Here is a 27,649-nt window from a genome sequence, read left to right as displayed (position 1 = left end):
CAGAGCATCCGTGGGGTTCAACACACTGGAGAGGTCAGTTAGGAGTCAGTGGGGAAGGTTATGTACTTGATGGCCGGTGGGGACGGTGTGGGGGGGGCATAGGAGAAGGATATTAGGGGAGAGTCCTGAGGGGTATTTGTGGGGGTGGGGGTGTAGTAGAGGGGTGAGGATGCAGGTGGGAGTGGGGGTGCGGGCCAAAGTGGGGGTGGTGGGGTTGCTGAATGGAGCTGCTGGGAAGGCTTTGGAGGGCATCTGTGGAGGACGCTTGTGAAGATCGAGGAGGAGAGGGGCACCTGCAAACCAGCCTCGGAGCCTCAAGTGAGTGTGCGTGCCGAGCCCCGTGGGGGCTGGGAGAGAGCCCAGTGTGCACATCCAGGAGGGGTCCCCGGGGTGGGGGGCTGTGGATGGGAGCCATCGTGGGCCCTGGTGTCAGTGAGAGGGCATCTGTGTTTCCTGGAGGGTGACTTGGGAGTATCAGGCCGGTGTCCACTCAGGCGTGTGTCTCCGTGTGTGTGTGTGCCAGAATGCCGCTGAGTGTGTGCACGTGTTACTGCACACGTGTGTGTGTGTGTGTGTGTGTGTGCCTCCACCAGAGGGTCTCTGTTTGCAGGTGGGCCGCCCAGGTTGAGGGAGAGTGTCAGAGTTGTTGACAGTAGGCCCGGCAAGGAAGAGGGTGTGTCCAGTATGTTAGGGGGTCACCCAGCACCTGGGGGGGTCATCTTGCCTCCCATGATCCTGCCTGCGTCTGGCCCCATGGCCCAGCCCCCTCCATTCCCCCCGCCCCCCCCCCCCCCCCCCGACCACGGCGCCAGGCACTGTGCCCCTGCTGCTCCAGAAGCATGAGGTTCCGTGCCAGCCCATCTCTCCTGTCAACTCAGATTGCCATTCCCTGGACGGCCTGGCCCAGACTCCTGGGCTGGGTTGCTGGGGGAGGTTGCTTTTGTGTTTGGGGGTATGTGTGGTAGGTGTGGGGGTACAGGGGAGGAAGAAGACTTCCCTCCAGGACAGGCCTGTGGACCTGGGCAGGGGTGGGGAGGGCTTTAAGGGGCAGGACGATCAGGTCTTGCTCCAAGGCAGTCTGATGGAGGAGACAGAGGTAATTCGGGAGGCCTGCAGGACTCTTGGACAGGTCTACTGGGGATCAGGGGAGACAGTGGTCGATTTGGAGGGCTAGGGCACAGAATTAATCTGAAGGCGCCTTGAAGTCAGTCTAGAGCCAGGGCCAGGGAGGAGGAGGGGGACGTGGAGCAGCGAGGAGACCTTCAGGAGGCCTTTGTGTGAGAGGGGGGGTCACTTGTGAGTATGACGCTTATGAAAACTCACGGATGAGAAGGGCGCTTGCGCACTGGGTCCAGCGCCTCCAGCGAGTCTGTGTGCGCATGCTCGGCTGGGGTGGGGGCTGGGCGCGTGTGGGGTGTGTGCATCCAGGAGGGGACACCTGGGGGGGTAGGTCCACCCGCAAGGCTCAGCCTGGGTCCTGGGTGTCAGCCAGAGGCGTCTGCGTGTCTGGAGGGTGACTTGGGGTTTGCAAGCTGTGCGTGTGCAGACCCATGTGTCCCCGGGCATGTGCGCATGCGTGTCCGTGTTCCCAGAGCGACCTGCAGGCCTGGGTGTGTGCGTGTCTGAGTTTCCCTGCAGTGTGTGTCTGCGGACGTGTGTGTGACGTTATGTCCAAGCGTCCTCGGGGTTCGTTTGAAAATGCGTGTGTGTGTGTGTGTGTGTGTGTGTGTGTGTGTGTGTGTGTGTGTAAAAGTTTGTGTGTCTGTGCTTCATTGTGCTTTCTTTGGACTTTGTGTCTGCCTGTTTCCGTGTGAGGGTCTGCAAGTCAGTCTTAGGTTGCTAATTGGAGTGCGAAGCCCGCAGGTTGTCCGTGAGGCTCCAGGAATGTGTGTGTTTGCCATTGTGTAGGGACCTGACACTCCCCCCCCCCCACCACCCCCCGTGTTGTGAGCATGAGGATGCGTCTATAGATTTTGTGTGTCTGTGGGATCCACGTGAGTCTCAATGATTCCACGTAAGACTGTGAGCGCCAAGGGGGTGATTGTGGGTTTTCATTGTATGCATTGTGTGCAATCTCCGCGTGGTGTGGAGGGCGTCCAGTGCGTCCCTGGGGGTCCCGGTGTGTCTGATCTGATGCTCCTGCAGGGCCCCTCCTGTTCCCCTTCCATTTGGGTGCACGAAGAAGACCCCGAGACTGGGCCAGTGCTTCAGGGCCAGAGAGGAGGAGGTGGGAGAGGCCTCCTGCCCCTCAACCTGTAAACACAATAAAATTGTTGCCAGCACCACAGCGGCCTGTGTCCTGCTCAGGCACTGTTGCATCGCTTGTCTTGGGAGCACAGATGGGGCAGTGGGGGCGGGGAGTGTCCCTGGGCCCTGGGAGAGCACGTTCTTTCCCACACTCTTTGTCTTGCACGGGTCTCTGGGCCAGTCCTGAGGGGCCCTGAGCAGGCAAGTGGAGAGGAGCTGAGCAGGGCTGCCCCGCCCCTGCCCAGCAGGAAAGCAGCCGCCAAGTCTGACAGGGCCAGAGGGACAGTCCCAGGCTGGTGAGGCTCAGAAGGGACCTCCTGCGCTCAGCTTAGATCTGGGGTGGTAATCTGGGGCCGGCCAGGTGGCAGCAGATCAGGATGGATCCGGATCAGGATGGAGATGGGGATGAGGATCTCACTGCTGAGCCCCTAGGCGCCCAGCCAGCACAGCACAGAAGCGCCTGGGGTCTTGGGGCTCACGTGAGCTGTCTAGGAGCCCCTGAGATGGGTGCGGGAGGCACAGATCCACGCAGAGGACCAGAGAATCATCCCGACCACTGCTGGCACTTTCCAGGCCATTTCCTAGCTGACAACCACTCTGAATTGTGTGACTGCCTCCTGCCACCTGCAGGTGAGAAGACCAGAGGGGACACAACATGGGACCTCACAGAGGAGATGGCTGGAGACACCCTCCATGCCAGTGAGAGGTGGGGGGGGGGGGGTGGTCAGGGACTGGGAGGAGAATCAAGCGTGCATCTGGTGGGTTCAAGACTCTGGAGAGGTCAGTTAGAAGTCATGGGAAAAAGTTATGGACCTGACGGCCAGGGTGTGAGCATAGGAGAAGGATTTTGGGGGACTGTCCTGAGAGATGTTTTCAGGGGGTGGAGGTGAAGTTGTGGTTGGGGAGGGTGAGGGGAGGGGTGGGGGGTTGTTGATTAGAGCGGGTGTGGAGGATGCCTGTGAAGATCCCAGAGGGGAAAGGCTCCTGCAAACCAGCCTTAGAGCCTCCAGTGAGTGTGTGAGCGGAGCCCTGCAGTGGGTGGGGCTGGGAGAGAGCCCAGTGTGTGCATGGGAGGGGGGGCTCTCCAGGGGGGGAGGCTTGGGTGAGAGCCTGCGTGGGCCCTGGTGTCAGCGAGAAGGTGTCCTCGTGCCCTGGAGGGTGACTTGGAGTGGCACCCGGGGGTCATGGTACATCTGATGATCCTGCCTGCATCCGGCGCCCATAGCCCAGCCCCCTCCCACCCCCGGGACTAGGGCGCCAGGCACTGTGCCCCTGCTGCTCCAAAAGCATGAGGTTCTGTGCCTGCCCGTCTCTCTCCTGTCAACTCAGATTGCCTTTCCCCGGACGGCCTGGCCCAGGCTCCTGGGCTGGGCTGCTGGTGGTGGAAGTTGCTTGTGTATTTGGTGGTATGTGGGGGTCGGGGTGGGGGTGCAGGGGAGGAAGGAGCCGTCCCCTCAGGTCAGGCCTGCAGACCTGGGCATGGTGGGGAGGTCTTCAAGAGGCAGGAGGGTAGGGCCTTGGGCCAAGGCAGTCTGATGGAGGAGGCACATGTTATTTGGAAGGCCTGAGAGCTCTGTACAGGTCAACTGGGGATCAGGGGAGACAGTGGACGACTTGAAGGGCTGGGACACAGGACAATGAATTTGGAGGCACCCCGAAGTCAGCCTGGGGCCAGGGCTGGGGCGGGGATGGGGCCGGATCCGGTGCGGGGAGCCCCTCAAGAGGCCTTTGACAGAGGTGGGGGGGACTTGTGAGGAGGACTCTGTCTGAAGAGAAGGGCGCTTGCGCACTGGCTCCAGCGCCTCCAGCGAGTCTGTGTGCGCATGCCCGGCTAGGGTGGGGGGCTGGGCGCGTGTGGGGTGTGTGCATCCAGGAGGGGACACCTGCGGGTGGGGTAGGTCCACCCGCGAGGCTCAGCCTGGGTCCAGGGTGTCAGCCAGAGGCGTCTGCGTGTCTGGAGGGTGACTTGGGGTTTGCAAGCTGTGCTTCTGCAGATGCATGTGTCCCCGGTCGTGTGCGCATGCGTGTCCGTGTTCCCGGAGAGACCTGCAGGCCTGGGCATGTGCGTGTCTGCGGACGTGTGTGTGACGTTATTTCCTGGTGTCCTCGGGGTTCATTTCAAAATATGTGTGTGTTTTTTTTTATGTGTGTGTTTGTGTATCCCTGTCTGTTCTGAGTGTGTGGATGTATTTCTGAACGTGTGTGTTTGTCGTGCCCAGAATCTCTATTTTAAAAAGAGCGTTGTTTGCGTAATGGTAGGTTCTCTGTGTGGTCTGAGTGTGTGTGTGGAGTGCCTGAAGGGGTCTCTGTGTACAGGTTGGGAGGTGTGGAGGAATGGCTGGTGGGTTGTAACTGTGTCTTTTTTCCCCCAGCAAAAAGAAATTTTGTTCCCCCCCCCCCATATTTTGAGGTGTAATTGATGAATAAAAATTGTACATTTTAAAAGGTACGATGTTTTATATCGGTATATTTCTTTAAATGATAATCTACATCAAGTTAATTAGCACTTCCTTTATCTTAGCAGTTATGTTATTTTTTCGTGCTTTGAATGCTTAACAGTGTGAGCTGGCTCTCTTTCAGCCTGAGGATCATTTTATGACTGATGACTCTGCAGGGCTTAGCCCCTACCACCAGGCCACCCCATGATCAGGAATCCAGGCCCCTGTGTCTCTGCTGCTCTGACGTGTGAAGTTCTGTGATCCTCTGATCTTCCTTTCAACTGTCATATACCTTTTCCTGTAAGTCCTGGCTGAGACTCAGGGGCTGTAGTACATGGGGCAGAGGCACCAGGCAGAGAGCTGACATCTGAGGCCAGGTGAAGCCCCTACCCAGAGGAAATGATGCAGGGTAGCTGTGATCCAGGAGAGGAGGTGGAGTGAGATGCTTCCTGACTCTCATCCACTAATAATGGTAAAATTGTAGCCAGTACACAAACTGTCTATAGTGGGGTCAGACATTATTTAATCACTTGTTATGTGTTGGGGTTCAGGATAACATACCCTGAATATGACACCTTGGCGTATTGAACCTCAAGGAGTTTGAGAAAAACACCAGAAATAAGGTCACTCTGACATCCTCCACCTTCTTTCCTGAAACAGGTTATAAAACTCTTTCCCTCCTTATACCAGGAGGAAAGGGACATCTTTATCTCTGAAGAGAAAGAGAATGAGAAGAATTCTAACAAACAGGCCTTGCTACAGTTTCCTACGATCCCTCATACTCTTTAACTGGTCAGATTCCTCCAGGAGTGTCCACTCTTCATCAAACCTAGCATAAAATGCGTCTTTCTCATTTTCTCAGGAAGGCTCTCATGTCGCAGAAAACTTACATTGAACTGGTGAACTTTTCTCCTGTTAATTGTCAGACCCAGCTGGGATCCTAAGAGGGTTGAGGAAAACTTTTTAATCATGTGTAATCCTTACATTTAATAACTTCTTATCCTTCCTCCCACCTCCCACCCCCCACCCCACCCTCGCCCTCACAGAGGGGTAAACTGAAGCTCAGACAGTTTGCATGATTCTGGAATCATTGGTTTCCAGATAAGACACACAGGGGAACACTTCTGGGGGATCCCCCACATGGGGAATTTGTGTGTTCTGACTTTGTGGGTTTTACTCTGCCAGGATGTGGTTATGTGTATCTTATGTCTTCTTCTAGGAGTTTTATAGTTTTGATTTTACACTTAGGTCTGTGATCCATTTTGAGTTATTTTTTGTGAAGGGAATAAGGTCAGTGTCTAGGTTCATTTTTGTGTGTGTGTATGGATATCTGTTCCAGCACCGTTTGTGGAAAAGGCTGTCTTTTCTCTGTTGCTCTGCCTTTGCTCCTTTGTTAAAGATCAGATTTATGTGAGTCTGTGTCTGGGCTCTCTGTTCTGTTCCATTGATGGCTTGGTCTATTGTTTCATCAGTACACACTATCTTGATTACTTTAGCTTTAGAGTGTTGACCTTAAAAAATAAAACAGTTCATTTACCATCTGAAAATGTCTTTCATAATTGGGAAGAGCAGAGAATAGCAGTTCGGGCCAAGCAAGCTGCTGCAAAAAGCATAGGCTAGTCCGACAGACAAAGGAGAGGAACTTCTTTTTATGGAGAAGGAGGAAGTTGGGAGGGGTTGTTCTGAATGAAAGTCCGTTGGATAAAAAGCAGGGGTTCAGGGTGGTGATGGTTTGTCACTGGCTGAGTTGCAGGGGTGGTCAGTATCTTGTGGGAGATGCAGTGTCCATCTTTCCCTGTGGGGGCCTGGAATTGATGATTCTTCCCTGTGCCGCATTCTTCTCGCGGAGTGTGTAATCCACAATTCTTGATTTAGAGTGAGAGCTCCCCCTTCTGGTCTCCTAACTTCATTTTAGTGAGGTTTCCCTTTATTAAATTTTCTCACAAGTAAGTCTTGAAAGTCCAGTAGTGTCAAGTGCTGAAGTCCTCAGACACTGTTTTTCTCTTTCGATATCGTATTGGCCATTCTGGGTCTTTTTGCTTCTCCTATAAACTTGAGAGTCAGTTTCTTGATATCCACAGAATCAATGAGGGTTCCAAAATAATCCCAGACTCCTCAGTTCAGGGGTCCTTGGTTCCTCTGGGCCCGTGCTCCCATATCTGTGAGATGCAGCCCGGCCATTCTGGGCCTTTCTGGGCAAGGCGGGGCTCTGTCTCAGCCTTGGTTCATCCAGGGCTTCCTTCTGTCACCTGAGCTGAGCCCCTGGACAGACACGCTCACAAAGGGTAGTGGGGGTCTAAGATGCAATAGTGTTGATGGAAGGCAACTTAGAAACCTTTCTCAAAATGACACATACATGGGGTGCCGGGCTGGCTGCCTCAGTCGGTGCAGCGTGCAACTCTTGATCTTGGGGTTGTGAGTCGACCCCTATGTTGGGTGTAGAAATTACTTAAAAATAAAATCTTAGAAAAATAAGAGACATGTACATGTTTTGCTTCAGCAACCCCGTGCCGGGGAATTTATCTTACCTGTAGATTTATACACCAGCACAATTGTTGAAGGTCAAGAGTATGCCCTCAACACTAGTCGCAGGAGAAAGTACTGAAAACTCACCTGTGAGGAACTAGTTAAATAACTGAAGTCAAAACCATACAAGATCACCCAAACAGCTATTCAAAAACAGTGAGGCGCACCTGGGTGGCCCAGTCGGTTAAGTGTCCATCCGACTTCAGCTCAGATCATGATCTCGCAGTTCGTGAGTTTGAGCCCTGCGTCAGGCTCTGTGCTGACAGCTCGGAGCCTGGAGCCTGCTTCGGATTCTGTGTCTACCTCTCTCTGTCCCTCACCAGCTCGTGTTCTGTGTCTCTCTGTCTTAAAAATAAATAAACATTAAAAAATTAAAAACCAAAACCAGTGAGCAATCTCTCTTTGTACTGATATGAAAAGCTCTGCAAGACATACTGGTAAGTGAAAAGAAATAAGGGCACAGAACAACGGGTAAAGTGTGCCATCTTTTGTCTAAAAAAGGGAGGAAATGGGAGTACGAGTACTTACACAAACCTAAAAATATGTCTTATATTTATGAAAACGTATAATTATGTATAATAGTGAACCTATGTATTATAACAATATAGATTATATAGTTACATATTTCCATTACATATCATATTACATATGTAAATAATATATATTATACAAGAAATATTTGTACTATATATTTAATTTTTATATATTTATAAAAATATTTCATATTTTAAAATACATTCATTAATATTATTGATACATGCATACGAATATATACTCTAGTACAGATATATGTATGATCACACATACAGATATATGTATGATCGTATGTGCTTATATGCATGTGCGGAAGATATGTATATACACACACACACCATGCATAAAGAAATGTGGAAGGACACAAACTAATCGCAGTGGTTACCACATGTTTCATGGGCATAAAAAATTGGTGGGTGGTGTGATGAAGTTTTGGGGTGATGGTGGGGGGTTGGGAGCTGACAGCCAAGAAAGAATTCTTGAAGACGTCTTTGGTGCAAAAAGGTGATTTTATTAACACACTGGGACAGGACCCATGGGCAGGAAGAGCTGCACTGGGGTTGTGAGGGGTAACTCATTATATATCCTCAGGTTGGGAGGGGGTTAGGGATAGCGTTGTCTCTGAGGAATTTTGGAAGCAAGGTTTCCAGGACCTTGAGGGGCTAGCTACTGTTAGGAAAACACCATTTATTACCCTTTAGTAAAACCGCAGTCATGGGACCCTTTGGATATATATCAGCGGCCATAAGCTTGGAGTATGATTGCCCACATATATCCCAGGGGAGTTGAGACAAAGGAAGTTTCCAAAGGAATTTTTTTTTATGCGCAAGTAGACTTACAGGACCCTGGGACACCTGTGTGGCTTACTTGGTTAGGAGGTCAACTCTTGATTTCAGCTCAGGTCATGATCTCAGTTCATGAGTTGGAACCCCGCATGGGGCTCTGTGCTGACAGTGTAGAGCCTGCTTGGGATTCTCTCCCTCTCTCCCTTCCCTCCTCTCTCTGCGTCTCAAAATAAATGAATAAACTTTAAAAATAAAAAATAAAATAAAATAAAATAAAATAAAATAAAATAAAATAAGTAGACTTACGGGATCCTGTGGGGTCGGGGTGGGGGGTGTCAGGATAACGTTAAGCCAAGATTCCCTTTTGTCCCTAGCAAAGTGTCATCATCGAGGCAGCTGAGCTCCTAGAGGGAGGCCACTGTGCCAGTTTCAAGGACTTGTCAATGGGCTGTAGGCAGTAAGGGAATTTAATTTTTCATTTGCCTTAGTTTTCCATATCACCACGGCAAGCACTTAAATCCCTTTCCCCTGTTCTTGGGCAGCCAGGAATGTCCAAGGAATATCACACATATCCCACTTTGGGGGTGGGGGTGCTGCTGGCCTGTACTCTGCCCTCACCTTGCCCCACACTCCCTCATCATGGGGTACACACTGGGAGGGGAGGAAGACTTTTCACCTCATACTGTTGGTTTACCTAAAACTCTGCAAACCATATATTAACGAACCAAAAAGCCAAGGAAAGCACCTGAAGTACTCAGGCGACCCTGGTGCCACTTCCTTCTTCCCCTTCCCCCATCTCTGTCATGGGTGTCCTCCCGCGCCCCCCAGCGGAACCAGCGAGGAGCGGCCTGGATTTTGAGGCGCATTGCTCCGCAGGCCCCACAGAGCGCACGCGCAGACGCTGCAGGGCGCATGCGCCGCAACGTAGGCGCCAAATCTGAGCGCGAGCTGGTCAGTCAGTCAGGCGAGGCTCCAGGCAGGCAAGGTGAGCGTGAGCGGGCGTCGGGGCCAGCGTGTGGGCGGCGCGCAGGCAGCCCGGGACGGGACAGGGAGGGGGACGTGATTGGAGGAGACGCAGAGCGAGGAGCGGGCACCCGAGGGCGCGAGAAGCCCCGGGGCTGGTGGCGCAGGCCTCCCTGAGGTGCGACGCCACAGTGCGGCGCCCAGCGCAGCTGTGCCTGGGGAGGAGGAAGTGGGGTGAGTGGAGCCTCCGTGTAGGGTGACGGGAAGTAGCCCTCGTGGGGAAGGGGCCTGGGTGGGACATGGGGTGTGAGGAGACCAGGGAGCTGAGGGACACCGGCGCCCTGGCGTGGCCTCTCCTCTCTGCGCCTTTGTGACCTCAGTTGTCTGGCCTCTGGTTACTGCCCTCCTAGCCCTCAGGCTAAAGTCCTCCCTCAGCCTGCCGGCCCCACCCCCATTCACAGACCCCGCCCCTCCAAACCTCGACACGCCCCTCCCGGCCCAGACCCCAGCACCCTCCCCCACCAGACAGGACCCTTCCCTCCGGCCCAGGGCCCGCCCCAGCCACAGGTCCTTCCATGCCCGACCTCAGGCCCCACCCCCTGGCTGAAACCCCGCCCCCACCCAAGGCTCCGCCCCAAACAACAGGACACGCCCCTCTCGGGCCAGGCCCCGCCCATAGACCTCAAGACACGCCCCTCCCCGGCCCCCTTCACCCCCCTACCCCCCGACTCCTTCCCACCCTCGATCCATGCCAGGCCCCAGCCCCCAGTTCTGACTTTCCTCTCCGGGATCAGGGCCTTGTCTCTCTGCTCTCAGACCCAGGGCGGGTCTGAAGACAGGGCATCTTCTCACCCTCCCTCAGCTCTACGCTCCTCCCTCTCAGTGCTCCCCTCTACCTCAGTTCTACCAGTCCTGTCTGTCTCTCCTCCCTGCCCTGGTCATGCCCCTCTTTTCCCAGCCCGTGACTCCCCCGCCTCACATCTGCTCCTTCTCTTTATCTTGTCCCACTCCGTCCTCGGCTCTGCCCTGCTCCCTGCCTGCCTTGATTTACTCCCTTTCTCTTGCCTCGGTGCCTCTCTTCCATTCGTTCCCTTCAGTCCTTGCTTTCTCCTCCCACCAAGACCTCTGCCCACCCGGGATCTCTCCGGACACTCAGCCCTGCTTCTCGGAAAGCTCTTCCCCACTCTGAAATCAAGAGACTCCTTTTTTTTTTTTTTTTTTTAAGTATTTTTAACATGTTAAATAGGGACTTTTTTTTAGCCCCCCCCCTTTTAAAAAAAAATATTTAACACCTTAGCTGCTTTTGTCACTACTTTTTAACATGATTTCCCTCATGTTTCCCGGAGTGCAATTATGAATTATTTAGAAAATAATGAAAATAAGAGGGGTGACATCCCTAAATGTTGATGTATAACCCAAATTAACAGCTTTCAGTAGTCAAGAAGAAGGAAAATAAATTATACATTTTTTTGAAGAGGTTCCCAAACTCCCCCAAACAAATGAACAAACAAAAAATGATAAAACTCTAAAAAAAGGAGTAAGAAAATAATGAAAATAAATAAAAATACATGAGAAAACAAAAATAATAGCCTTGGAACTAGCAGGTGGTACTTGGGGTGAAAAAGAGAAAGTGGCAATAAAGAACAGTAGAAATTTAAAAACCTAGGAATAAAGCAGCATCACTGATTAGTAAAGGATAAAAGTTGCATACTTAAGGGATTTAATATTCTGAGAATACTGTGTGCAATCATGTATTAGTATACTTCAATTTCAAGCAAATGGATGGTTTTTTTGAAAAAGGATGTTTTTAAACTTGGGTTCAAAAAGTGGAAAACCCAAATAGACCAATGGCCATGGAAAAGAACTGAAATAAGTTGTGAAACAATTGATTGACATTAGAAAGCTTTCTGTGCAGATGATTATAGTGGTATTAAGAGTTAAAAAATAAAGGTTGAGTAATAGAGTGTTGGGAAGAAATAGAAGTTGCCAAACCTATGAAGTAATTGGTTAGAACTTGGATGGTATGGATGTAGGAATAAGATAAGGCTGAAATCCAAAATATAAAAATTTAAGGGAAGGAGAGTTAAGAATTTATGAAGAATGGAGGGATGCTGAAGGTGCCCTCTGAGGAGGCAGGCCCATGAGCTTTCTTTCAGTACTTGAGACCTGGAGGCCTTGACCCTTCAAGGTCATAGTTTCCCTTTGTGGGCCAGGAGGAAGAATTGTTACACCCTAGTGTAGGGAGGCAGGCTAGGCTGGTGTGATCCCACACTCATTTCTAGTAATCCTTTCTTAGGGTCCTTCCCTGGGCTGCACACCTGGAAGTTCAATTCAGGGTGGGACGTCACACATCCCAAGAAGGAAGGGGGACAGGGGCGCCTGGGTGGCTCAGTTCGTTAAGCATCTGATTCTTGGTTTCGGCTCAGGTTGTGATCTCCTGGTTCCTGGGTTCAAGCCCCCTGTTGGGCTCTTTGGGGACAGCAGGGAGCCTGCTTGGGATTCTCTCTCCCTGCCCTCCCCCCTGCTTATGCATGCTCATGCGCCCTCTCTGCCCCTCTTAAAATAAATAAACATTTTTTTTTTTTTAAAAGCAAGAAGGAGGATAGCGAATTTTTATTTGTAGTGGCAGGAAAATTTTTAGGAAAAAAAAATACTTTTCATACTTTACCCCAGACTGGATTTTGACCAAAGAATTAAAATGAAATGTTTAATTGTCTCCTGTAAAACACTTACTATTGTCTGATTCTTTTCAACAAGAACATCCTGTGTTGTGATAGCTCGTTGTGGTTTTGATTCCTGTTTCTCTGATGACTAATGCAGTTGAGCCCCATTTTGTGTCTGTTCGGCCATTTAGCTATCTTGCACAATACCTGCTTATATCTTTTAACTTTTTTTGCTCTTATTTGCCTTTTTCTAACTGATTTAATATTTTGCAAATGAATCCAGTTGTTTGTAGGGTATACATATTATAAGGCTGATTCCTGGGGCACCTGGGTGGATCAGTCGGTTAAGCATCTGGCTTCGGCTCAGGTCATGATCTCATGGTTTGTAAGTTCAAGTTCCATGTTGGGCTCTGTGCTGACAGCTCAGAGCCTGGAGCCTGCTTTGGATTTTGTGTCCCCGCCCCCCCTCTCTCTGCCCCTCCCATGCTTATGCTCTGTCTCTCTCATTCTCTCAATAATAAATAAATGTTTAAAAAAATTTAGAAAGGCTGTTTCCTTATTTTGTATAATACACATTTATTTTTTGAAGTGAAGTTCTTCTGTGGATCAAATTAATACAGTTCATTGTGTTTTGAGGTTCAAGTCTCTTTTCCCTTCAGTGCCATTTCTGAAATATTTCTAGCCTGTGCCCATGAATTTTGTAGACCTGGGGAGGGGACTGAAGTAACATCATATCTGGAGATGTACAAATTTCTGTAAATGTGTAGTTAGGCATTTGTGTGAAATGTGGTAACTCCTTTTGCTTCAGATCACCTCTACCCCACTGTCCAGTCCCAACTGTGCAGGCCATTTGTGAGTCTCTCTACATGATTTCTGCAGGTCCTGGGTTTCCGTATCCTGTTTTCATCCGCTACAATTCCACCCACCATCTTCCACACCAGTGTTTTCTGTAGCAGCCTGCCTTTTAGAGTGTCTCCATCCTATGAAGGGCCAAGCTGTAAAGATGGTGCACGTGACAGACGTTTTGGCTATCTTGAAGAGTCCCCAGCTCTTCCACCTACATGATCAAGAAGAGAATCCAGAAACCATCCCCATAAGCAGTCCAGGGGCTCTGAAAGCTTCTCATGAAACGTTTAGGCATTTCCAGTATCTTCCAGTGACTGGGCCTCACCCAGCTGTGAGCCAAATCCAGGAGCTCTGCCGGCAATGGCTGCAGCCCGAGACCCACACCAAGCAGCAGATGATGGAACGACTGGTGCTGGAACAGTTTCTGAGCACCCTACCGGAGGAGGTGCAGACCTGGGTGAGGTCAAAACAGCCTAAGAACAGCAAGGAGGCAGGAGCCCTGGTGGCCGGCTTGATCCAAGCATGTGGGGAGAAAGGTGAGAGAGGAAGGAAGCAACTGCCATTTCCACTTATTGAACATCCCTGTGTGCATGGCATGTAAAAGGAGATGAATAAAAACTTGTCAGGGGTGCCTGGGCAGCTCATTCGGTTAAGTGTCTGACTCCTGGCTTCAGCTCAGGTCATGATCTCACAGTTCATGGGTTCAAGCCCCACATTGGGCTCTGCACTAATGTTGTGGAGCCTGCTTGGGTTTCTCTCTCTCCTTCGCTCTCTCTCTGCCCCTCCCCTACTTATGTGCGTACTCTCTAGCAAAATACATTTAAAAATTTGTCAAAAGAATAAGTGAATGAATTTTATAATCTGATCTAATCTGCCTCATAGGAGATGGAAGAAATTTGGGGCTTGGCTTTTGCTTTTAATATTTACTATTTCTTGGGGTGCCTGGGTGGCTCAGGCGGTTAAGTGTTGGACTTCACTTCAGGTCATGATCTCGTGGTTTATGAGTTCGAGCCCCACGTCAGGCTCTGTGCTGACAGCTGGGAGCCTGGAGCCTGCTTCAGATTCTGTGTCTCCTTCTCTCTCTGTCCCTCTCCCACTTGTGCTCTGTCTCTCTCTATCAAAAATAAATAAATGTAAAAAAAGTTTTTAATATTTACTATTTCTCTGAGAGTATACCTTCTCTCCAGCTTTGTTGTCCCCTGCTCCATTTATTATCCAGCCTAAACTTTAGTACCAACACAAAACAAAACAATACACACAGCCAGAAAAATGAGGGTATAAAATGTGAGATAAACAAGGCCTGGAAGTTTAACCTCTACCAAAATGTGGGCTCTTGGAAACTCAAGTTACCAGATTGGGATTTTAATAATGAAAGAAGGGTATTTTAATAGTGAAAGAAAAAAGGCATTTATTCCTCATAGTCCTTTGAACAAAAATGATACTAACTAAAAACAAAGTTTAGGAGTATTATATAGAGAGAGGGGGAGAGAGAGATGGATAGGGGGAGAGATAGAGGCACACAAAGGAACAAAAAATATGAATATAAGACTACAGTTACCTCTGGAGAAAAGGCTGGGTTGTGGACAGGAAAAAGCACACGAGTAGGTGTAAGTTATTGGGAATGTTCTAGATTGGGGGTTGGGTAGTGAATTCACAGGCATTAATTATACTTGTAAATGAATACATTTAAAATAAGTAGGGTCATGCGTGGTTTAGTACGGATATCGTGAATTAAGGATCGTTACTAACCCAATTCTGTGCACCTTCATCCCTTGAAAGAATTTGGAAGACGGTAGTAGCGAACACGTTGGATACTTCCAATGTACTACATCCTAGGTGTTTTATACATAACTAATTTATTTATTTCTCTTAATAGCTCTTGAAATAGTTACTACCTTATTTTGTACAGGAGACAGAGGCACAAAGAGGTTGCATAACTTGCCCACAATTGTACCTCGCAGTCAGGATTCCTATCCCGCAGCTGGCTGCAGCATCTATACTCCAACCATAGTGTTATACTGCCTCCGGTGGACATAGGGGATATTGCCCCAGAAGTTAAAAACTTGGCCAAAGGGCCAGAGCTATTAACAAATGGAGCTCGAATTCAGGGAAAAGGAAAGAAAGCTCCCTAGGATATGAGGAAGAAACAACAGATTGATGAAAGGTGCACTTGGGAAGAGACTACAGGCAGGGCAGGCCTTCAAGGTGCAGGTTTCTGTGGGGAATGTGGTGGCCGTCTTCTAGATCATTGAATGAAAAAGATGTAGGAAAAGCTTGAAGAGCTGCCACTTTAACATGCTTTGTGTGTGTGTTGCACATGTAATGCTTAATCCTTATAAGATCCCTTCCGAGCATAGGTATTATTATTTCCGTCTTACAGTTGAGAAACTGAACAGTGAGGCTGGGAACCACTGGTAAAAAGGGAACTTGCACTTCATGTGGAAGGCAGTGGGGAGTCATTGAAGGGTTTAGAGCTGGGAAACGCCCAGAGCTCTTTTTTGGAACTTGCTATATTGAGAGGAGGAAAGATTTCTCTGGTTTTTCTCTTACAGGAAGTCCAGGACTGCTGCTGTCTTCTATGGCAGGGGCGGGGTTGATGTGGGGTGGCAAGCCACTCTCTGTGTCTGTGGGTGCTGCCAGACTGAACTCAGTTCCGTGGTCATTCCTTTCTCCCTTCAAGGTTTCCCTGCTCAGGACTTTGTCCTTGCCGAAAAGAGGAACACCAGAAAACAAAAGAAGGACACAGAGATGTCTGAAAACCCCTTATCTGCTGGACCCCAGGTGAGTCAGTCTTTCTTCTGACTTCGTTCTCCAAATGGGGATCTCACCTTCCTGATTTCCAGACCTTCCCTTTCCAGTTAAACCACATTCTCACTTTCTGTTAAGTCTTTATATAAGTATCACCTAAGTGAGCCTTTCCCTGGCTACCCTGTTTAAAATTTGTTCCTGACTCTATATCCTTCTCTGCTTTATTTTTCTCTGTTGTTCTTAATCACCATCCCAGGACATTTTCCCTCTTTTTCTATTTCTTGCATTAATTGTTTTGTTTGTTTGTTTTCTTAGTATTCCAGTTTATGCCCAGTGTTGGCTTATTTAAAACAACCCTCATGTGGTTTGCACTGTTATGCTCCTTTATATTTGAAACAAATGGCAGCTAATATAGGGACATAGTACTGTTGAGAGGTTTTATTTTTTTTCAAAAATACTCTCCTTAATGTTCATGTTAAATCATATTTTGAAACCTAAATGATAATTAATGGAATTAATGAATTTATGAATTCATAAATAATGAAATTAATGAAATCAATACACTGCGTTTCCTTTAGAACCAGAAAAAAGCCTCATGGGGGTTGGCGATTAGGAAGAAATAGTCTAAAAAGATTCCTTGAGGGGAGAGACAAGGAAAAAAAGTTTGAGAAACACTGCTCTAGAAGATCTGCTCCTGTGAGTGGCCCTCTGTCCCTACAGTGTCCATCTAAGGAGCAGCTGTGCTCAGCTTCAGTGGGTGGTGCCATGTGAGAATGTGGGCTCAGGTCTCCGGTCTTCCGACTTCTGGTTTTAAAACTCCAGTTAATAATATTAAATCTACAATTTTTTTGGTGTTGGCAGTTAATATGAATTTTAAATATTTAAAATAATAAAAAAATCATAATAAAAGCCAGATAAACCCCTCTGTAGTTGCTGGGCAGCCAGTACATGACTTCTAGTTTAAATCAGTTGTTCATTGATCTGCATAATGTTTTCCTGAAAACACAAGAGATGTGTATTAATAAAGTGTGTATCATATTCTCATGTAGTCTTCTAGTATGCACTTTTTAACCTTAGGTTATCAAGATGGTTGTGTGTAACTGTGGTTAATTGGTTTGCATTGCTGGAATATTATTCCGTTCTGTGACTCTACCATTTCTTCTACTCTAAACGGACACTTGGGTTGTTTCCAGGTTTTGGATGTTACAAACAGCACTATTAAGAATATCTGTCTCCAAATACACATGAACAAATATACCTAGGAATAGAATTTCTGGGTCCAGAGTAGTTTACCAATTTACATTTCCTTTAGCATCTAGCAAGAGGTCCCATGGGTCCACATACTAGATAACATTTGGTATTGTCAGACTTACTAAGTTTTGTCAGTTGCATGGATATAAATGGTACTTTGTTGTTTTTATTTGCATTTCTCTGTTAATATGATTGAATATCTATGAGCTCTTTGGGTTTTACAGATGAGTCACGGAGGCTTCAGTACCCACACTCACAAAGACGATAAGAACCAGAGCCAGGACTTAAACTTAAGTCTCTGATTCCTGAGGCTGAGGTATACTGCTCAGCTTCCAGTTACGCATATTCATTATTTGTTTATTAGGTGGCTTAAAAGGATCTTCTTCCTCCAATCCAAACTTGTAGTAGTTAGCAGCAGGAACTGTCTTAGAAATTTTCCCTCTTTCCTTGTACTTCAAGACAGAAGGGTACTTTACTAAGTCCCTACACCCTCTGGATTACAACACTTGGGTTAGAAGCTTTCTGCCGGTCTGAATGCTTTATGTTCAGTCCTCTCTCATCAGACTCCTCTCCCCCCTTAGGATAATCTCTGGATGTTGATCATTTAGAATTGTTTCTGGTATTTTAGGAGTTGGTGACTTTCCAGGATGTGGCTGTGGACTTCAGCCTGGAGGAACTGACCTACCTTAGTGCTGCTCAGAGGAATCTCTACCGGGAGGTGATGCTGGAGAATTACAGGAACCTGGTCTCCTTAGGTAAGGCCGTCTTCTCCATGGAACTTGGTTTCTGTCTGATAAGGCAGTAGTTCTCACCTCTTTCCTCTCCTCATGTCAGGAACGTCTGTAACGGTGATTCACCACGTCTGAATCTCAACCCAGACCAGGGACAGTATTTTAATATCAAATTCAGTTACTCATCATAGAGGTAACATTGAGTACTTAATATGTGTTATCAGGCACTAGTCTAAGCACTGCACCTGTCCTAACTCCTTTATTCCTCATATTAGTTCCATGAGGGGGAGATATATTTCTTGTTATTTTTTTTATTACTGCCACTTTACATATGAGGAAACTGTCTTGGGAAAGTTAAATTACTTGTCTAAAACCACACAGCTACTAAGTGGCTGACTGGGGTGTGACCCTAAGCGGTTCAGCCCCAGGATCTGTTCCCTGAAATTAAATAGCTTTACTGCCAGACAGGGGTTTGCTTCATCAGGTCTTGGTGCAGTAGAAGGCTCATGGTGATTTAAAAAAAATTTTTTTTAATGTTTATTTATTATTGAGAGACAGAGAGAGATAGAGCATGAGCCAGGGAGGGGCACAGAGAGAGAGGGAGGCACAGAATCTGAAGCAGACTCCAGGCTCTGAGCTGTCAGCACAGAGCCTGATGCGGGGCTCGAACCCATGAACTGTGAGATCATGACCTGAGCTGAAGTCAGACGCTTTGACTGAGCCACCCAGGCAACCCACGTGGTGATGTTTTTTGAATGCGCGAAGGAATCGATGAAACTTTCAGGAGCTCCAAAGGCTTCTGCTGGACTTAAACTTTTAGAGTCAGAGATTCCCAGTCTCTCTTCACATCCAGAGGCAAGGTGGTTTGCCTCTCCTGACAGGCTACATGTTTTTGTTGCCAGTGTCAGGATCCTCATTTTAGTAGCTTTTTGGCGGGCCCTGAGGTCTCCTGAAACACACAATCGAAACCAAACAGCATTCCACTGGCAGCAAGCTGGTGCTCTGGTCCTTGTGAAGTCAGAGACCTGGGGGGTGGGGCAGGGGTTGGGGGTGCCTTACCTCAAACCTGGCACAAGAGTGTGTAATGTGAACCATGACTTTTATTGGTCACGAAGAAGGCAAAAAAGAGTGCCTTTTCCAGTGTAACTCTTCTCTCAGTTACCATATTTGTGACTTAAAATAGAGGGAATAAATCAGTTTTACCTCTTCAGCCCTCATGCGGTGACCCAGAGGCATTTCTGTCTTGTGATGCTTTGACCACTTGCATCACTGAAGGTTTGGGGTTAGTTGAGATCTTACATATCACCCAGGATGTTGTCTTCCTAAGTGTGGGGTGGGTATGGTGGGTTAGACCCAAGGGTATTTTGGGTAGTAAATCTTGTTGGTCTCCCATCTGAGTAAAGAGAGAGCAGACCTGAGGCCCTAAGCCTTAGACCGGCAGCACTCAGTAACCTTCATTTCTGGTGGAGCTATTGCTCTACTACCTTAAGGGTTTTTTCTTTTTTTGCAAATAACAGTGGTTTCTGTTTTTAACGTTGATATAAAGCTTCCATTTAAATTAAGTGTATTTAAGTTAAAAAAAAGAGGTGATCTAAAGAGAAGCATTAAGGGGCATCTGGGTGGCTCCATCAGCTAAGTGTCCGACTCGATTTCGGCTCAGGTCATGATCTCACAGATCATGAGATTGAGCGCCACATCAGGCTGTGTACTGCTTGGGATTCTCTCTCCTTTCTCTACCCCTCCCCCTGTGCACTTGTGCACACATGCTCTCTTTCTCTCAAAATAAGTAAATAAATAAACATTTTTTAAAAAGAAATAAAAGTATTAAACACTAAACACTACTATAAATGGCACACAGATAGGGCTGAAATGGGAGGGTCAGTAATAAATTTGTCAGCGTGCCAGGTTGCGGTATAGGTAATGGATGAGGATTCCTGTTCTTGTGGATGTTATTAATGCCAGTGCAGTGAGACAGACAGTAAGCAAGGAAATAACGAGGTGCTGTCTTCGTTCATTTGGTCTGCTGTAATAGAACACCACAGAATGGCTGGCTTCTGAACAACAGATCTTTATTTATCACAGTCCTGGAGTCTGGAAGTTCAAGATCGGGGGGCCAGCACAGTCAGGTGAGGGCTCTCTTCTAGGTCACAGGCTTCTTGATGTCTCCTCACTTGGTGGAAAGGGCCAGGGAATCTCTCTGAAGCCTCTCTTTATAGGGTTACTAATCCCATCCATGGGGACTCCACCCTCATGACTGAAGTACCCCGCAAAGGCCCACCTCCTATCACCACCCCACTGGGCATTAGGATTTCCACATATGAATTTTACAGGGACAAGAACATCCAGACCATGGCAGGTGGTATGCAAATGACTTAAGTTCGCGAAATAAAGAAGTAGGGGAAAAGGAGCATTTCACGACCAAGGAAATGAAGGTATCACAGGAGGAAGAGAACCACATGTCGTTTACTTTTTGAGCAGCTATGACGTCAGATCCCCCAGGCTGAAGTAGAGGGCCCAGCACACTGTCCTCGGGTTTTATTCTAGAGCAGAGTTTTTTAGCCGTGGCACAGCTGACATGTGGGCCAGATCGTTGCTTGCTGTGGAGGAATGTCCTGGGCATTTCAAGATGTTTAGTGGCCTCCCTGGCCCCTGTACTAGATATCAATAGCCTTCCTTCCTCTCTGAACTTGTGACAACCAAAAATGCTCCAGACAATGCCACCTGTCCCTTGGGCCCGGATCAGTCTTTAGAAATGGGCTTCATTTTTCTTTCTTGTGCATTTGCATCTTCCTTATTATCGCAGAGTCTTTAGAGCCTAGGCTGGGAGTTGCTGTGGGTCAGGGAAGAATCCCCCAGTTATGAGTCTCCTTCTTCAACAGGGTACCAGTTCTCTAAACCCGACATTATCTCACAGCTGGAAGAGGAGGAGTCACATGTGAGGGAGGAAGACAGCGATACAGAGATGCATCACGGTGAGTAGAGAGCAGAGAGCCCCTGGAAACCGGAATCGTGGGAAGACAGGCTGGGGGCTGGGAGCTGTGGTCAGAGGGCATTCCTCAGGGTCCGCTCAGGCCAGGGAGGGGGCCGGTAGGCGCGCTTGACTCAGGGCTCTCGAGGCTTCACCCCCTGTGGGCACTTAGTACCTCCTTTTGTCTTCTCTTCTTGCTGACTGAGCTCTTCTCCTCCCTGGTTCCAGGAACGCCGTTTCCCTTTTCTCTAGTGTTCCAACCCCTGCGCTTTTTCACGCCCTTACCTCTGCAGCTAGAAGTCCCAGGTCTTTCCTTTTTAACTCAGACAAGAGAAAACCTTGGCATGACACCACTCTTCCTTCCACTTGCCTCCTATGTTCCCTCATGCCAGGTCTTCAGATTTGACATGCAGAGGCTCCCCTCCTCTTCCCTCCTTTACCCCCACAGTCTCGTTTCCATCCCCCCACCTTTGCCAACACACACACACACTCTCTGTCTTTCCCTCTCCCTCTCTCACACTGTGTTCTACCAACATCGTTATGACTTCAGGACAAGAACCTTCTAGACTTTACCTTTTCCAACTCTGTGGCTACAATATGATAACATTTGCCATCTTTATGAAATCCTTTCCTTCTCTGAGTTGGGTCACTGTGTATCAGCCAGGATCGTCGTTGTCCTTCAGTGCCTCTCAATAGAAAACCACACCAACACTGTATAAGCTGGAGGGGGGATTATTAGCTTATAGTACCGCTCATGTGGACCTCAGGGATCATTGGAAATGGGGGCTCAGTGATGTTATCAAAGGCCTACTTTCATTTCCTCTTGTCACTCTGCCAACAAATCCTAGATCTGCTTTCTTCTTTCTATGCAAGGAGAGAGAGAAAGAGAGAGACAGACAGAGAGAGACAGAGAGACAGAGAAAGAAAGAGAAAGAGAAAGCAGGTGAGTCCAAGAAGCATTGTCATGAGTGAGGAAGCTTCAGTGTTCCATTTGGGTCCTGTCCCACTCCTGAACCAGTAGCTGTGCCCAGTCCAGTGCTGATCAGTGCAGCCTTCCCTGCCTTGTCCTGTGTGGGCAGAGAAGTGGATGTCCCAATAAAATTCAAGGATCTACCGTGGGGACTCTTCTACCTGCCTCTGTGTTGCCTTCAGTGTCTTCTTTAGTCTGTTCCTTCACTCTTTGGCTCACTCGGTCATTCCATACATATTTACTGAGCCTCTGTGGTGGGCCAGCCCTGTCCTAGGTTCTGTGGATACAGTAACAAATCCCTTCCCCCATGGAGCTTGCCTTCTAATGGGGGTGATGGTTGATACCCAGGCAAATAATAGAGTCTGAGTGTAAAGCAGACAGTGACAAATGGGAGGCTGCTGAAGCCAGGACCGTCAGGAAAGAACTCACTGAGGAATATTTGAACGAGACGGAGGGGGAGCCACATAGAAATCTTGAGGGAGAATGTTACAGGCAGGGGGAATAGCAAATTCAGAGGTCCCAAGGTTGGAATGAGCTTGGGTGTTCCAGAAACAGGAAGAAAAGCAATATGGTCTGAGTAAGGTGGAGGGGACAGGGGATGAGGTTGAGGAGACAGACAGAGGTTTTGAGCCATGGAATGAGGTGTTATTATTGACACCATAGAATTGTGTTGTCTCATGTAGTGGCCACTAGACACATGTAGTTGGATTTACACCAATTAAAAGTACATAAACTTAAATTCAGTCACACCAGCCGCATTTCAAGTGTTCATTACCAATGTGTGGCTAGTGGCTACGTATCAGATGGCAAAAATATAGATGATTTACCTCATTTCAGGGCATTCCACTGGGCAGCACTGTTCTAGAAAGACCGCTCTGGCGATTCTGTGGAAAATGGGCTTTAGGAAGAGCAGCAGAGAAACCAGTCGGGAGTCTGCTCTTGCAGGCTAAAGCTCGTGGAGGCCGGTGCTGGGATTGTAGAGGACAGGTTTGGGGGACTCTGTGAGGAGAGCTGGCAGAACAGCTATCTCAGTCCTCCATGTTTGAGTCAGCTCCTCAAAGACCATTTCCTGAAACATCTAATCCACTGTGATGGGTCTGGTTATCCCCATCCTGATGCGTGCCTGATCGTAGTCTGGCTCTGCTATCTCATCTGTCCTCTGCCCACACACCGTGATGTCTGCCAGGATGCCACCTTTGATTTCCTTGGCTTCAGTTTCTTTACCACCCAGGGGGTTGCCTTTGTATAAAGCATAAAGTTTTGACTACTACTACTCTCAGAAGAAAATCCAAACTTTTAGCAAAACATTTAAATCCCTGTCAATCTGCGGGAGACCAGTTCTTTTTGTTCCCTTTCTTCGGTTTCTACAATGTGTCTCTGTGAGGAAAGAATAGAGGAAATTTTACATTTCTTTTAGATGGGGAAAAAAGACCTAAAACCAAAGATCTAACTCCAGAGCAAAGCCTGCCTGTGGAAAAGCCATCCTTGGGGGTGGGAATGGAGGATTTACAGGTAGGTAACTTCTTCAGTGTCCACGAAGGAGAGTCTTCTCCTGATGGTCCAACAGACTTGTACCAGGTCGACCAGGAGAAACTTTCAAGTCCTATAAAGATGAGTGAGCCCGAGACCCCCGCTCAGGAAAGAGGCCGTGACAGTGATGATTTTGAAAGAAGCTCAGATCCCACTAAACAGTCAGAAGGTCCTCCAGGAAAGGACCCCCAGCAATGTGCTACTCCTGGAATTGTCACCAGCCCCCAGCCAGTGGTTGATGAGCCTTTGCTCCAAGAGAACAGAGACAACAGATGTGGATTTTGCGAAAGAACTTTTATCACCCAAAGAGCTCGTGAGAGACATGAGCAGTTGCATGCTGGGAAGAAACCCTTTGAATGTAAACGATGTGGAGAAGCCTTCAACCTCATGCCACACCTCACCAGACGTCAGAGGACTCATTCCAGTGAGAAGTCCCGTGGATGCAGTAAAGGTAGAAAGTCTTTCACCCGGCACACAAACACGTGTGGCCGTGTAAGAACTCAGGGTCAGGAAGACTACTTCGAATGTTTCCAGTGTGGCAGAGCCTTTATCCAGGATGTGCATCTTTTCCAACATCTCAAAGCCCACGAGGCAGCCAAAGCTCTTCCCCCTAGGTTGCCCCGCACTAAGACGTATTTCATTCGCTATCAGCGGAAACATGACTATATCGGAGAGAGAGCCTGTCAGTGTTGTGACTGTGGCAAAGCCTTCAGCAGGACTTCACACCTCATTCAACACTATCGAATCCACGCCCAAGAGAGGCCTTACCAGTGTAAGCTGTGCGGGAAATGTTTCAGCCGACCCTCCTACCTCACTCAACATTATCAGCTCCATTCTCAAGAGAAAGCTGATGAGTGCAATTCCCACTGAAAACCTCTAGTCAGAGAACATTCTCAACGTCGTTGGCTTCATTCTGGAGAGAGACCCTCTGAATGTGAGAAGGCCTTCCGCCATCCCTCACAATTTCATCATGGTGTGATTTTTAAAATGGCGAATAGTTGCAAGGGTATACAACAGTCTTTCTGCAAAAGAAGATTCAGCACATGTGTCAGTAGTCACACAGATGAAAATCCTTACAAAGAATATCTTTGTTGCATAGGAAAGAAGCTAATAGATTTTGCCTTTCTTTGGTGGTATTCGTAGATGGAAAAACTTCATTTTTAAAAAAATTTAAATCCAAGTTAGTTAACATATAGTGTAGTCTGGTTTTCAGGAATAGAATTTAGTGATTCGTCACTTACATATAACACCCAGTGCTCATCTCAACAAGTGCCCTCCTTAATGCTCATCACCCGTTTAGCCCATCCCCTCACCCAACACCCCGCCAGCAACCCTCAGGTTGTTCTGTGTATTTAAGAGTCTCTTACAGTTTGCCTCCCTCTCTGTTTTCATCTTATTGGAAAAACCTTCATTTTGACACCGTGACAAAAAGTTTGTGACTGGCAGTTGGGCTCCAGGCAGGCAATCTATTCCCAAGTTTTTCTAGAAGTGTTTACATACAGTAACATCACCATGTGGGATGCATCAACCCAGAGCATGGTTAAAAAAGATTTTCAAGCTGTGCTTATAGTAATTTAGCCACAAAGCTGATGTAATTGGTATTTACACAGTACGTCATAATTTACAAAACATTGCCATGTATATTATTTTATTTGATCTTTTAAGGAATGCTGCAGTGTACCTAGTGAGCACATCTGTTGTGTTTTTATAGGTAAAGCAAACTTGAAAGTCCCAAGTTGTCAGTTGTGACCTAGGTTGTAAGGGATGAAGTAGGAACTAAACCCAGGTTCTGTGGGGGTTTTTTTGCGATTTCATGAGGCATTTATTTCATATTTTGATGTTCAACCCAGGCTTTCTTTATTCCTGCCATATCCTCTCAGAAGAACAGGTACAGTAGGATACCGAGTTCAGCCACCTTCCTCTTGAGCAGTCCCGGCACTGTTTCATGTGAAATCAGAGGAAGACACTCACAGTATTAGAGGTTCAGAAAGCTTTCTTAGGGTGAAGTTTTGATAGCCATTTCTCTCAGGATTTAGGATTTGAGACGGTAACTTGTGAAAGTATATTTTTACTAAACACTTCCTCGTAATTGTTCTTATAGATCATAAAACCATTACTGATCAAGTAGAGTTTTTTGGTAGTTTCCTATAGTTGTCTGAGGGGTTGTGGTTTCTTATTTCCCTTCTCCCCCCTTTAAACAAATCTTGTTTGAGAGCTTTCTTGGGCTCTGGCACTGTTAGCTTGCCGACTTCATCTAAAATCCTAATGCAATGCAGAACACACTTCCTTTTAAAGGTATGAGCCCTGAATTGCACTAAAAATCTCTTTAATACCATATTGCTATAATGATAAAGGCTCTCCATCACTGCCTTGCCTGCTGGTCAAATACAAAGACACATGGTAACCAGCTGGACCTGGAGTCCCAGAACCTGACTCCTTGCCTGGAGGGGGGGGTTGTTGCTGTTGTTACTCGCTGCCCAGCTTTTTCTCTTCCAGCCATTTTGAGGCTGGTTTACAATAGGCGGCTCCAAAGTCATGAAATTAAAAACAAACAAGACTCATCAGAACTTGATGAGCCAAATGAGTGTTAGCTGCACACCCCCCCTTCTTCATTTCCAAAGTTCTTGATGAAACAGACCTCATGGGCTGGCCCTATTTTCTAATCACAGTCCCCTCTTCAACACACCATAAACTGATTAATGATCTTGTCACCACTACCACAAGGGGAAACGATGTCAATGCATCTCGTTCATCATGGTGATGGTAATTAGCCTTGATGCCTTGATTTAAAATGGCGTGCGCTGGGTTTTTCTATTGTAAAGTTGCTATTGATTTCCCTTTGTAGTTAATAAATTTCTCGCTGGAGAAACTTTGAGACCATGGAAGCACAGATCTTCCTCGACTTACAATGAGATTTTCTCCTGATAAAACCTGGCATACATTGAAAATATCGTAAGCCAAAAATTAATTTAATGTGCCTAATCTACTGAACGTCATAGCTTAGCATAGCCCACCTTAAATGTGCTCAGAAAACTTATGTTAGCCTATAGCTGGGCAAAATCATCTAATCCAAAGCCTATTTTATGATTAAGTGTTGAATATCTCATGTTGTTTACTGAATACCATACTGAAAGTGAAAACCAGAATGACTGCATGGGTACATAATGTTTGTGTGCTGGTGGTTTACTCTGGTTGCGAGGCTGACAGGGAGCTGGGGCTTGCTGTCACTGCGCAGTATCATAAGTGAGTATTGTACCACATACGATTGCCTGGGAAAAGATCCAAATTCAAAATCTGAAGTATGGTTTCAAGCGAATGCATGTTGCTTTTGCACCATTGTAAAGTCAGACAGTCATAAGTTGAACCATCATAAGTCGGGGGCCGTCTGTATCCAGCTTCTCCTCAAACTTTAAGTCACTAAAGTTTAGCATCTAGCAAGCGGATCTTGTCTACAGCCATTGTTACTCTGTGCATTATTACTCTACTGTCACTGCAATAGCAATGGTGAATTTTTATTTCTCTCCTTCCTTCTACACGTAGTAATTAAAATTCTCCTGTGAGGAAGAGTTGCCTTCCCTATTTATTTACTCAGTAATTTTTTTTATAGCAGTATGGATTCATGGATATTTACTTTATCTTATGGGTTGTAATTTAGTACTATTGGTATTCATTTGTTCAGATTCTTTCAGCTTTGGCTGTATGGCATTGGCCAGCTTCCAACCCTGTCATGTTGGCTCCTCGACCTTTTCAACAAGCTCCCATTCTTTTCTGAACACTTCTAACTTGTTATACCCTCCTTAATCTCTCTCCCTTCACTTCCAAGTAAACCCTGCTGTAACTTCTTGATGGCTTCTCTCTCCTGTCCTGTGAAATCTGCTTCTTTCCCCAAGGCTATCAGTTTATTCAGGCTCTTATCAATCTCAGTCATTCCACTTCTCCCTTCACCATTTTTGCAAAATCTGCATTATATCAGGATTGTGATTCACTTAATACATTTCTTTCAATTGTCTCATCCCTGTTTTTTGAAACTTTAATATACTACTTTAAAAGGAAAATATTAAGTCACCTCAAACAAAGGGTTTTACCCAGGCCATAATCAGATTTCCCTGGTTGTTGCTAAGATGTCTTTTTACAGTTCGCCTATTTGAATCAGATCCAAACATGGTCCACAAATTGCATTTGGTTGTCTGATCTTGAGTCTTAATCTACAGCAGTCTCCTCTTTTTAATTTTGCTTAAGTTTATTTTTTTTAAGTTTAAAAAAATTTTTTATATTATTATTATTTTTTAAAATGTATTTATTCTGAGAGAGGGAGAGAGCACATGGGCAGGGGAGGGAGACAGAATCCCAAGCAGGCTCCGCACTGACATTGCGTAGCCCAATGCAGAGCTTGAACTCATGAACCCGTGAGATCTTGACCTGAGCCAAGATCAAGAGCTGGATGCCCAA

The 27,649-nt window shown here is 47.2% G+C and overlaps 1 protein-coding gene across 5 annotated transcripts in view; it reads left to right on the top strand.

Annotated features, from left to right (window-relative positions):
• The first annotated feature begins 2,466 nt into the window (after positions 1 to 2,466).
• Positions 2,467 to 27,649, top strand: part of LOC109259373 (uncharacterized) — an 87,352-nt gene continuing 62,169 nt past the window's right edge. Inside the window, exons 1-7 of one of the 5 annotated variants that reach the window (XM_053906183.1) lie at positions 2,468 to 2,877; positions 4,620 to 4,693; positions 4,828 to 4,985; positions 13,036 to 13,538; positions 15,683 to 15,783; positions 17,630 to 17,756; positions 20,612 to 20,704. In XM_053906183.1, the coding sequence (XP_053762158.1) occupies positions 13,139 to 13,538; positions 15,683 to 15,783; positions 17,630 to 17,756; positions 20,612 to 20,704 (721 nt within the window). In that variant the 5' untranslated portion in view covers positions 2,468 to 2,877; positions 4,620 to 4,693; positions 4,828 to 4,985; positions 13,036 to 13,138. Of the gene's footprint in view, positions 2,878 to 4,619; positions 4,694 to 4,806; positions 4,986 to 13,035; positions 13,539 to 15,682; positions 15,784 to 17,629; positions 17,757 to 20,611; positions 20,705 to 27,649 lie in introns of all 5 variants that reach the window. The other 4 variants (XM_053906182.1, XM_053906184.1, XM_053906180.1 and 1 more) reach the window with 4 other exon arrangements.

This window comes from Panthera pardus, unplaced genomic scaffold (genome assembly GCF_024362965.1).
Source record: "Panthera pardus isolate Hobbes unplaced genomic scaffold, ASM2436296v1 HiC_scaffold_18, whole genome shotgun sequence".
Lineage (NCBI taxonomy): Eukaryota > Metazoa > Chordata > Mammalia > Carnivora > Felidae > Panthera > Panthera pardus.
This window is presented reverse-complemented; position numbering and strand designations above follow the sequence as displayed.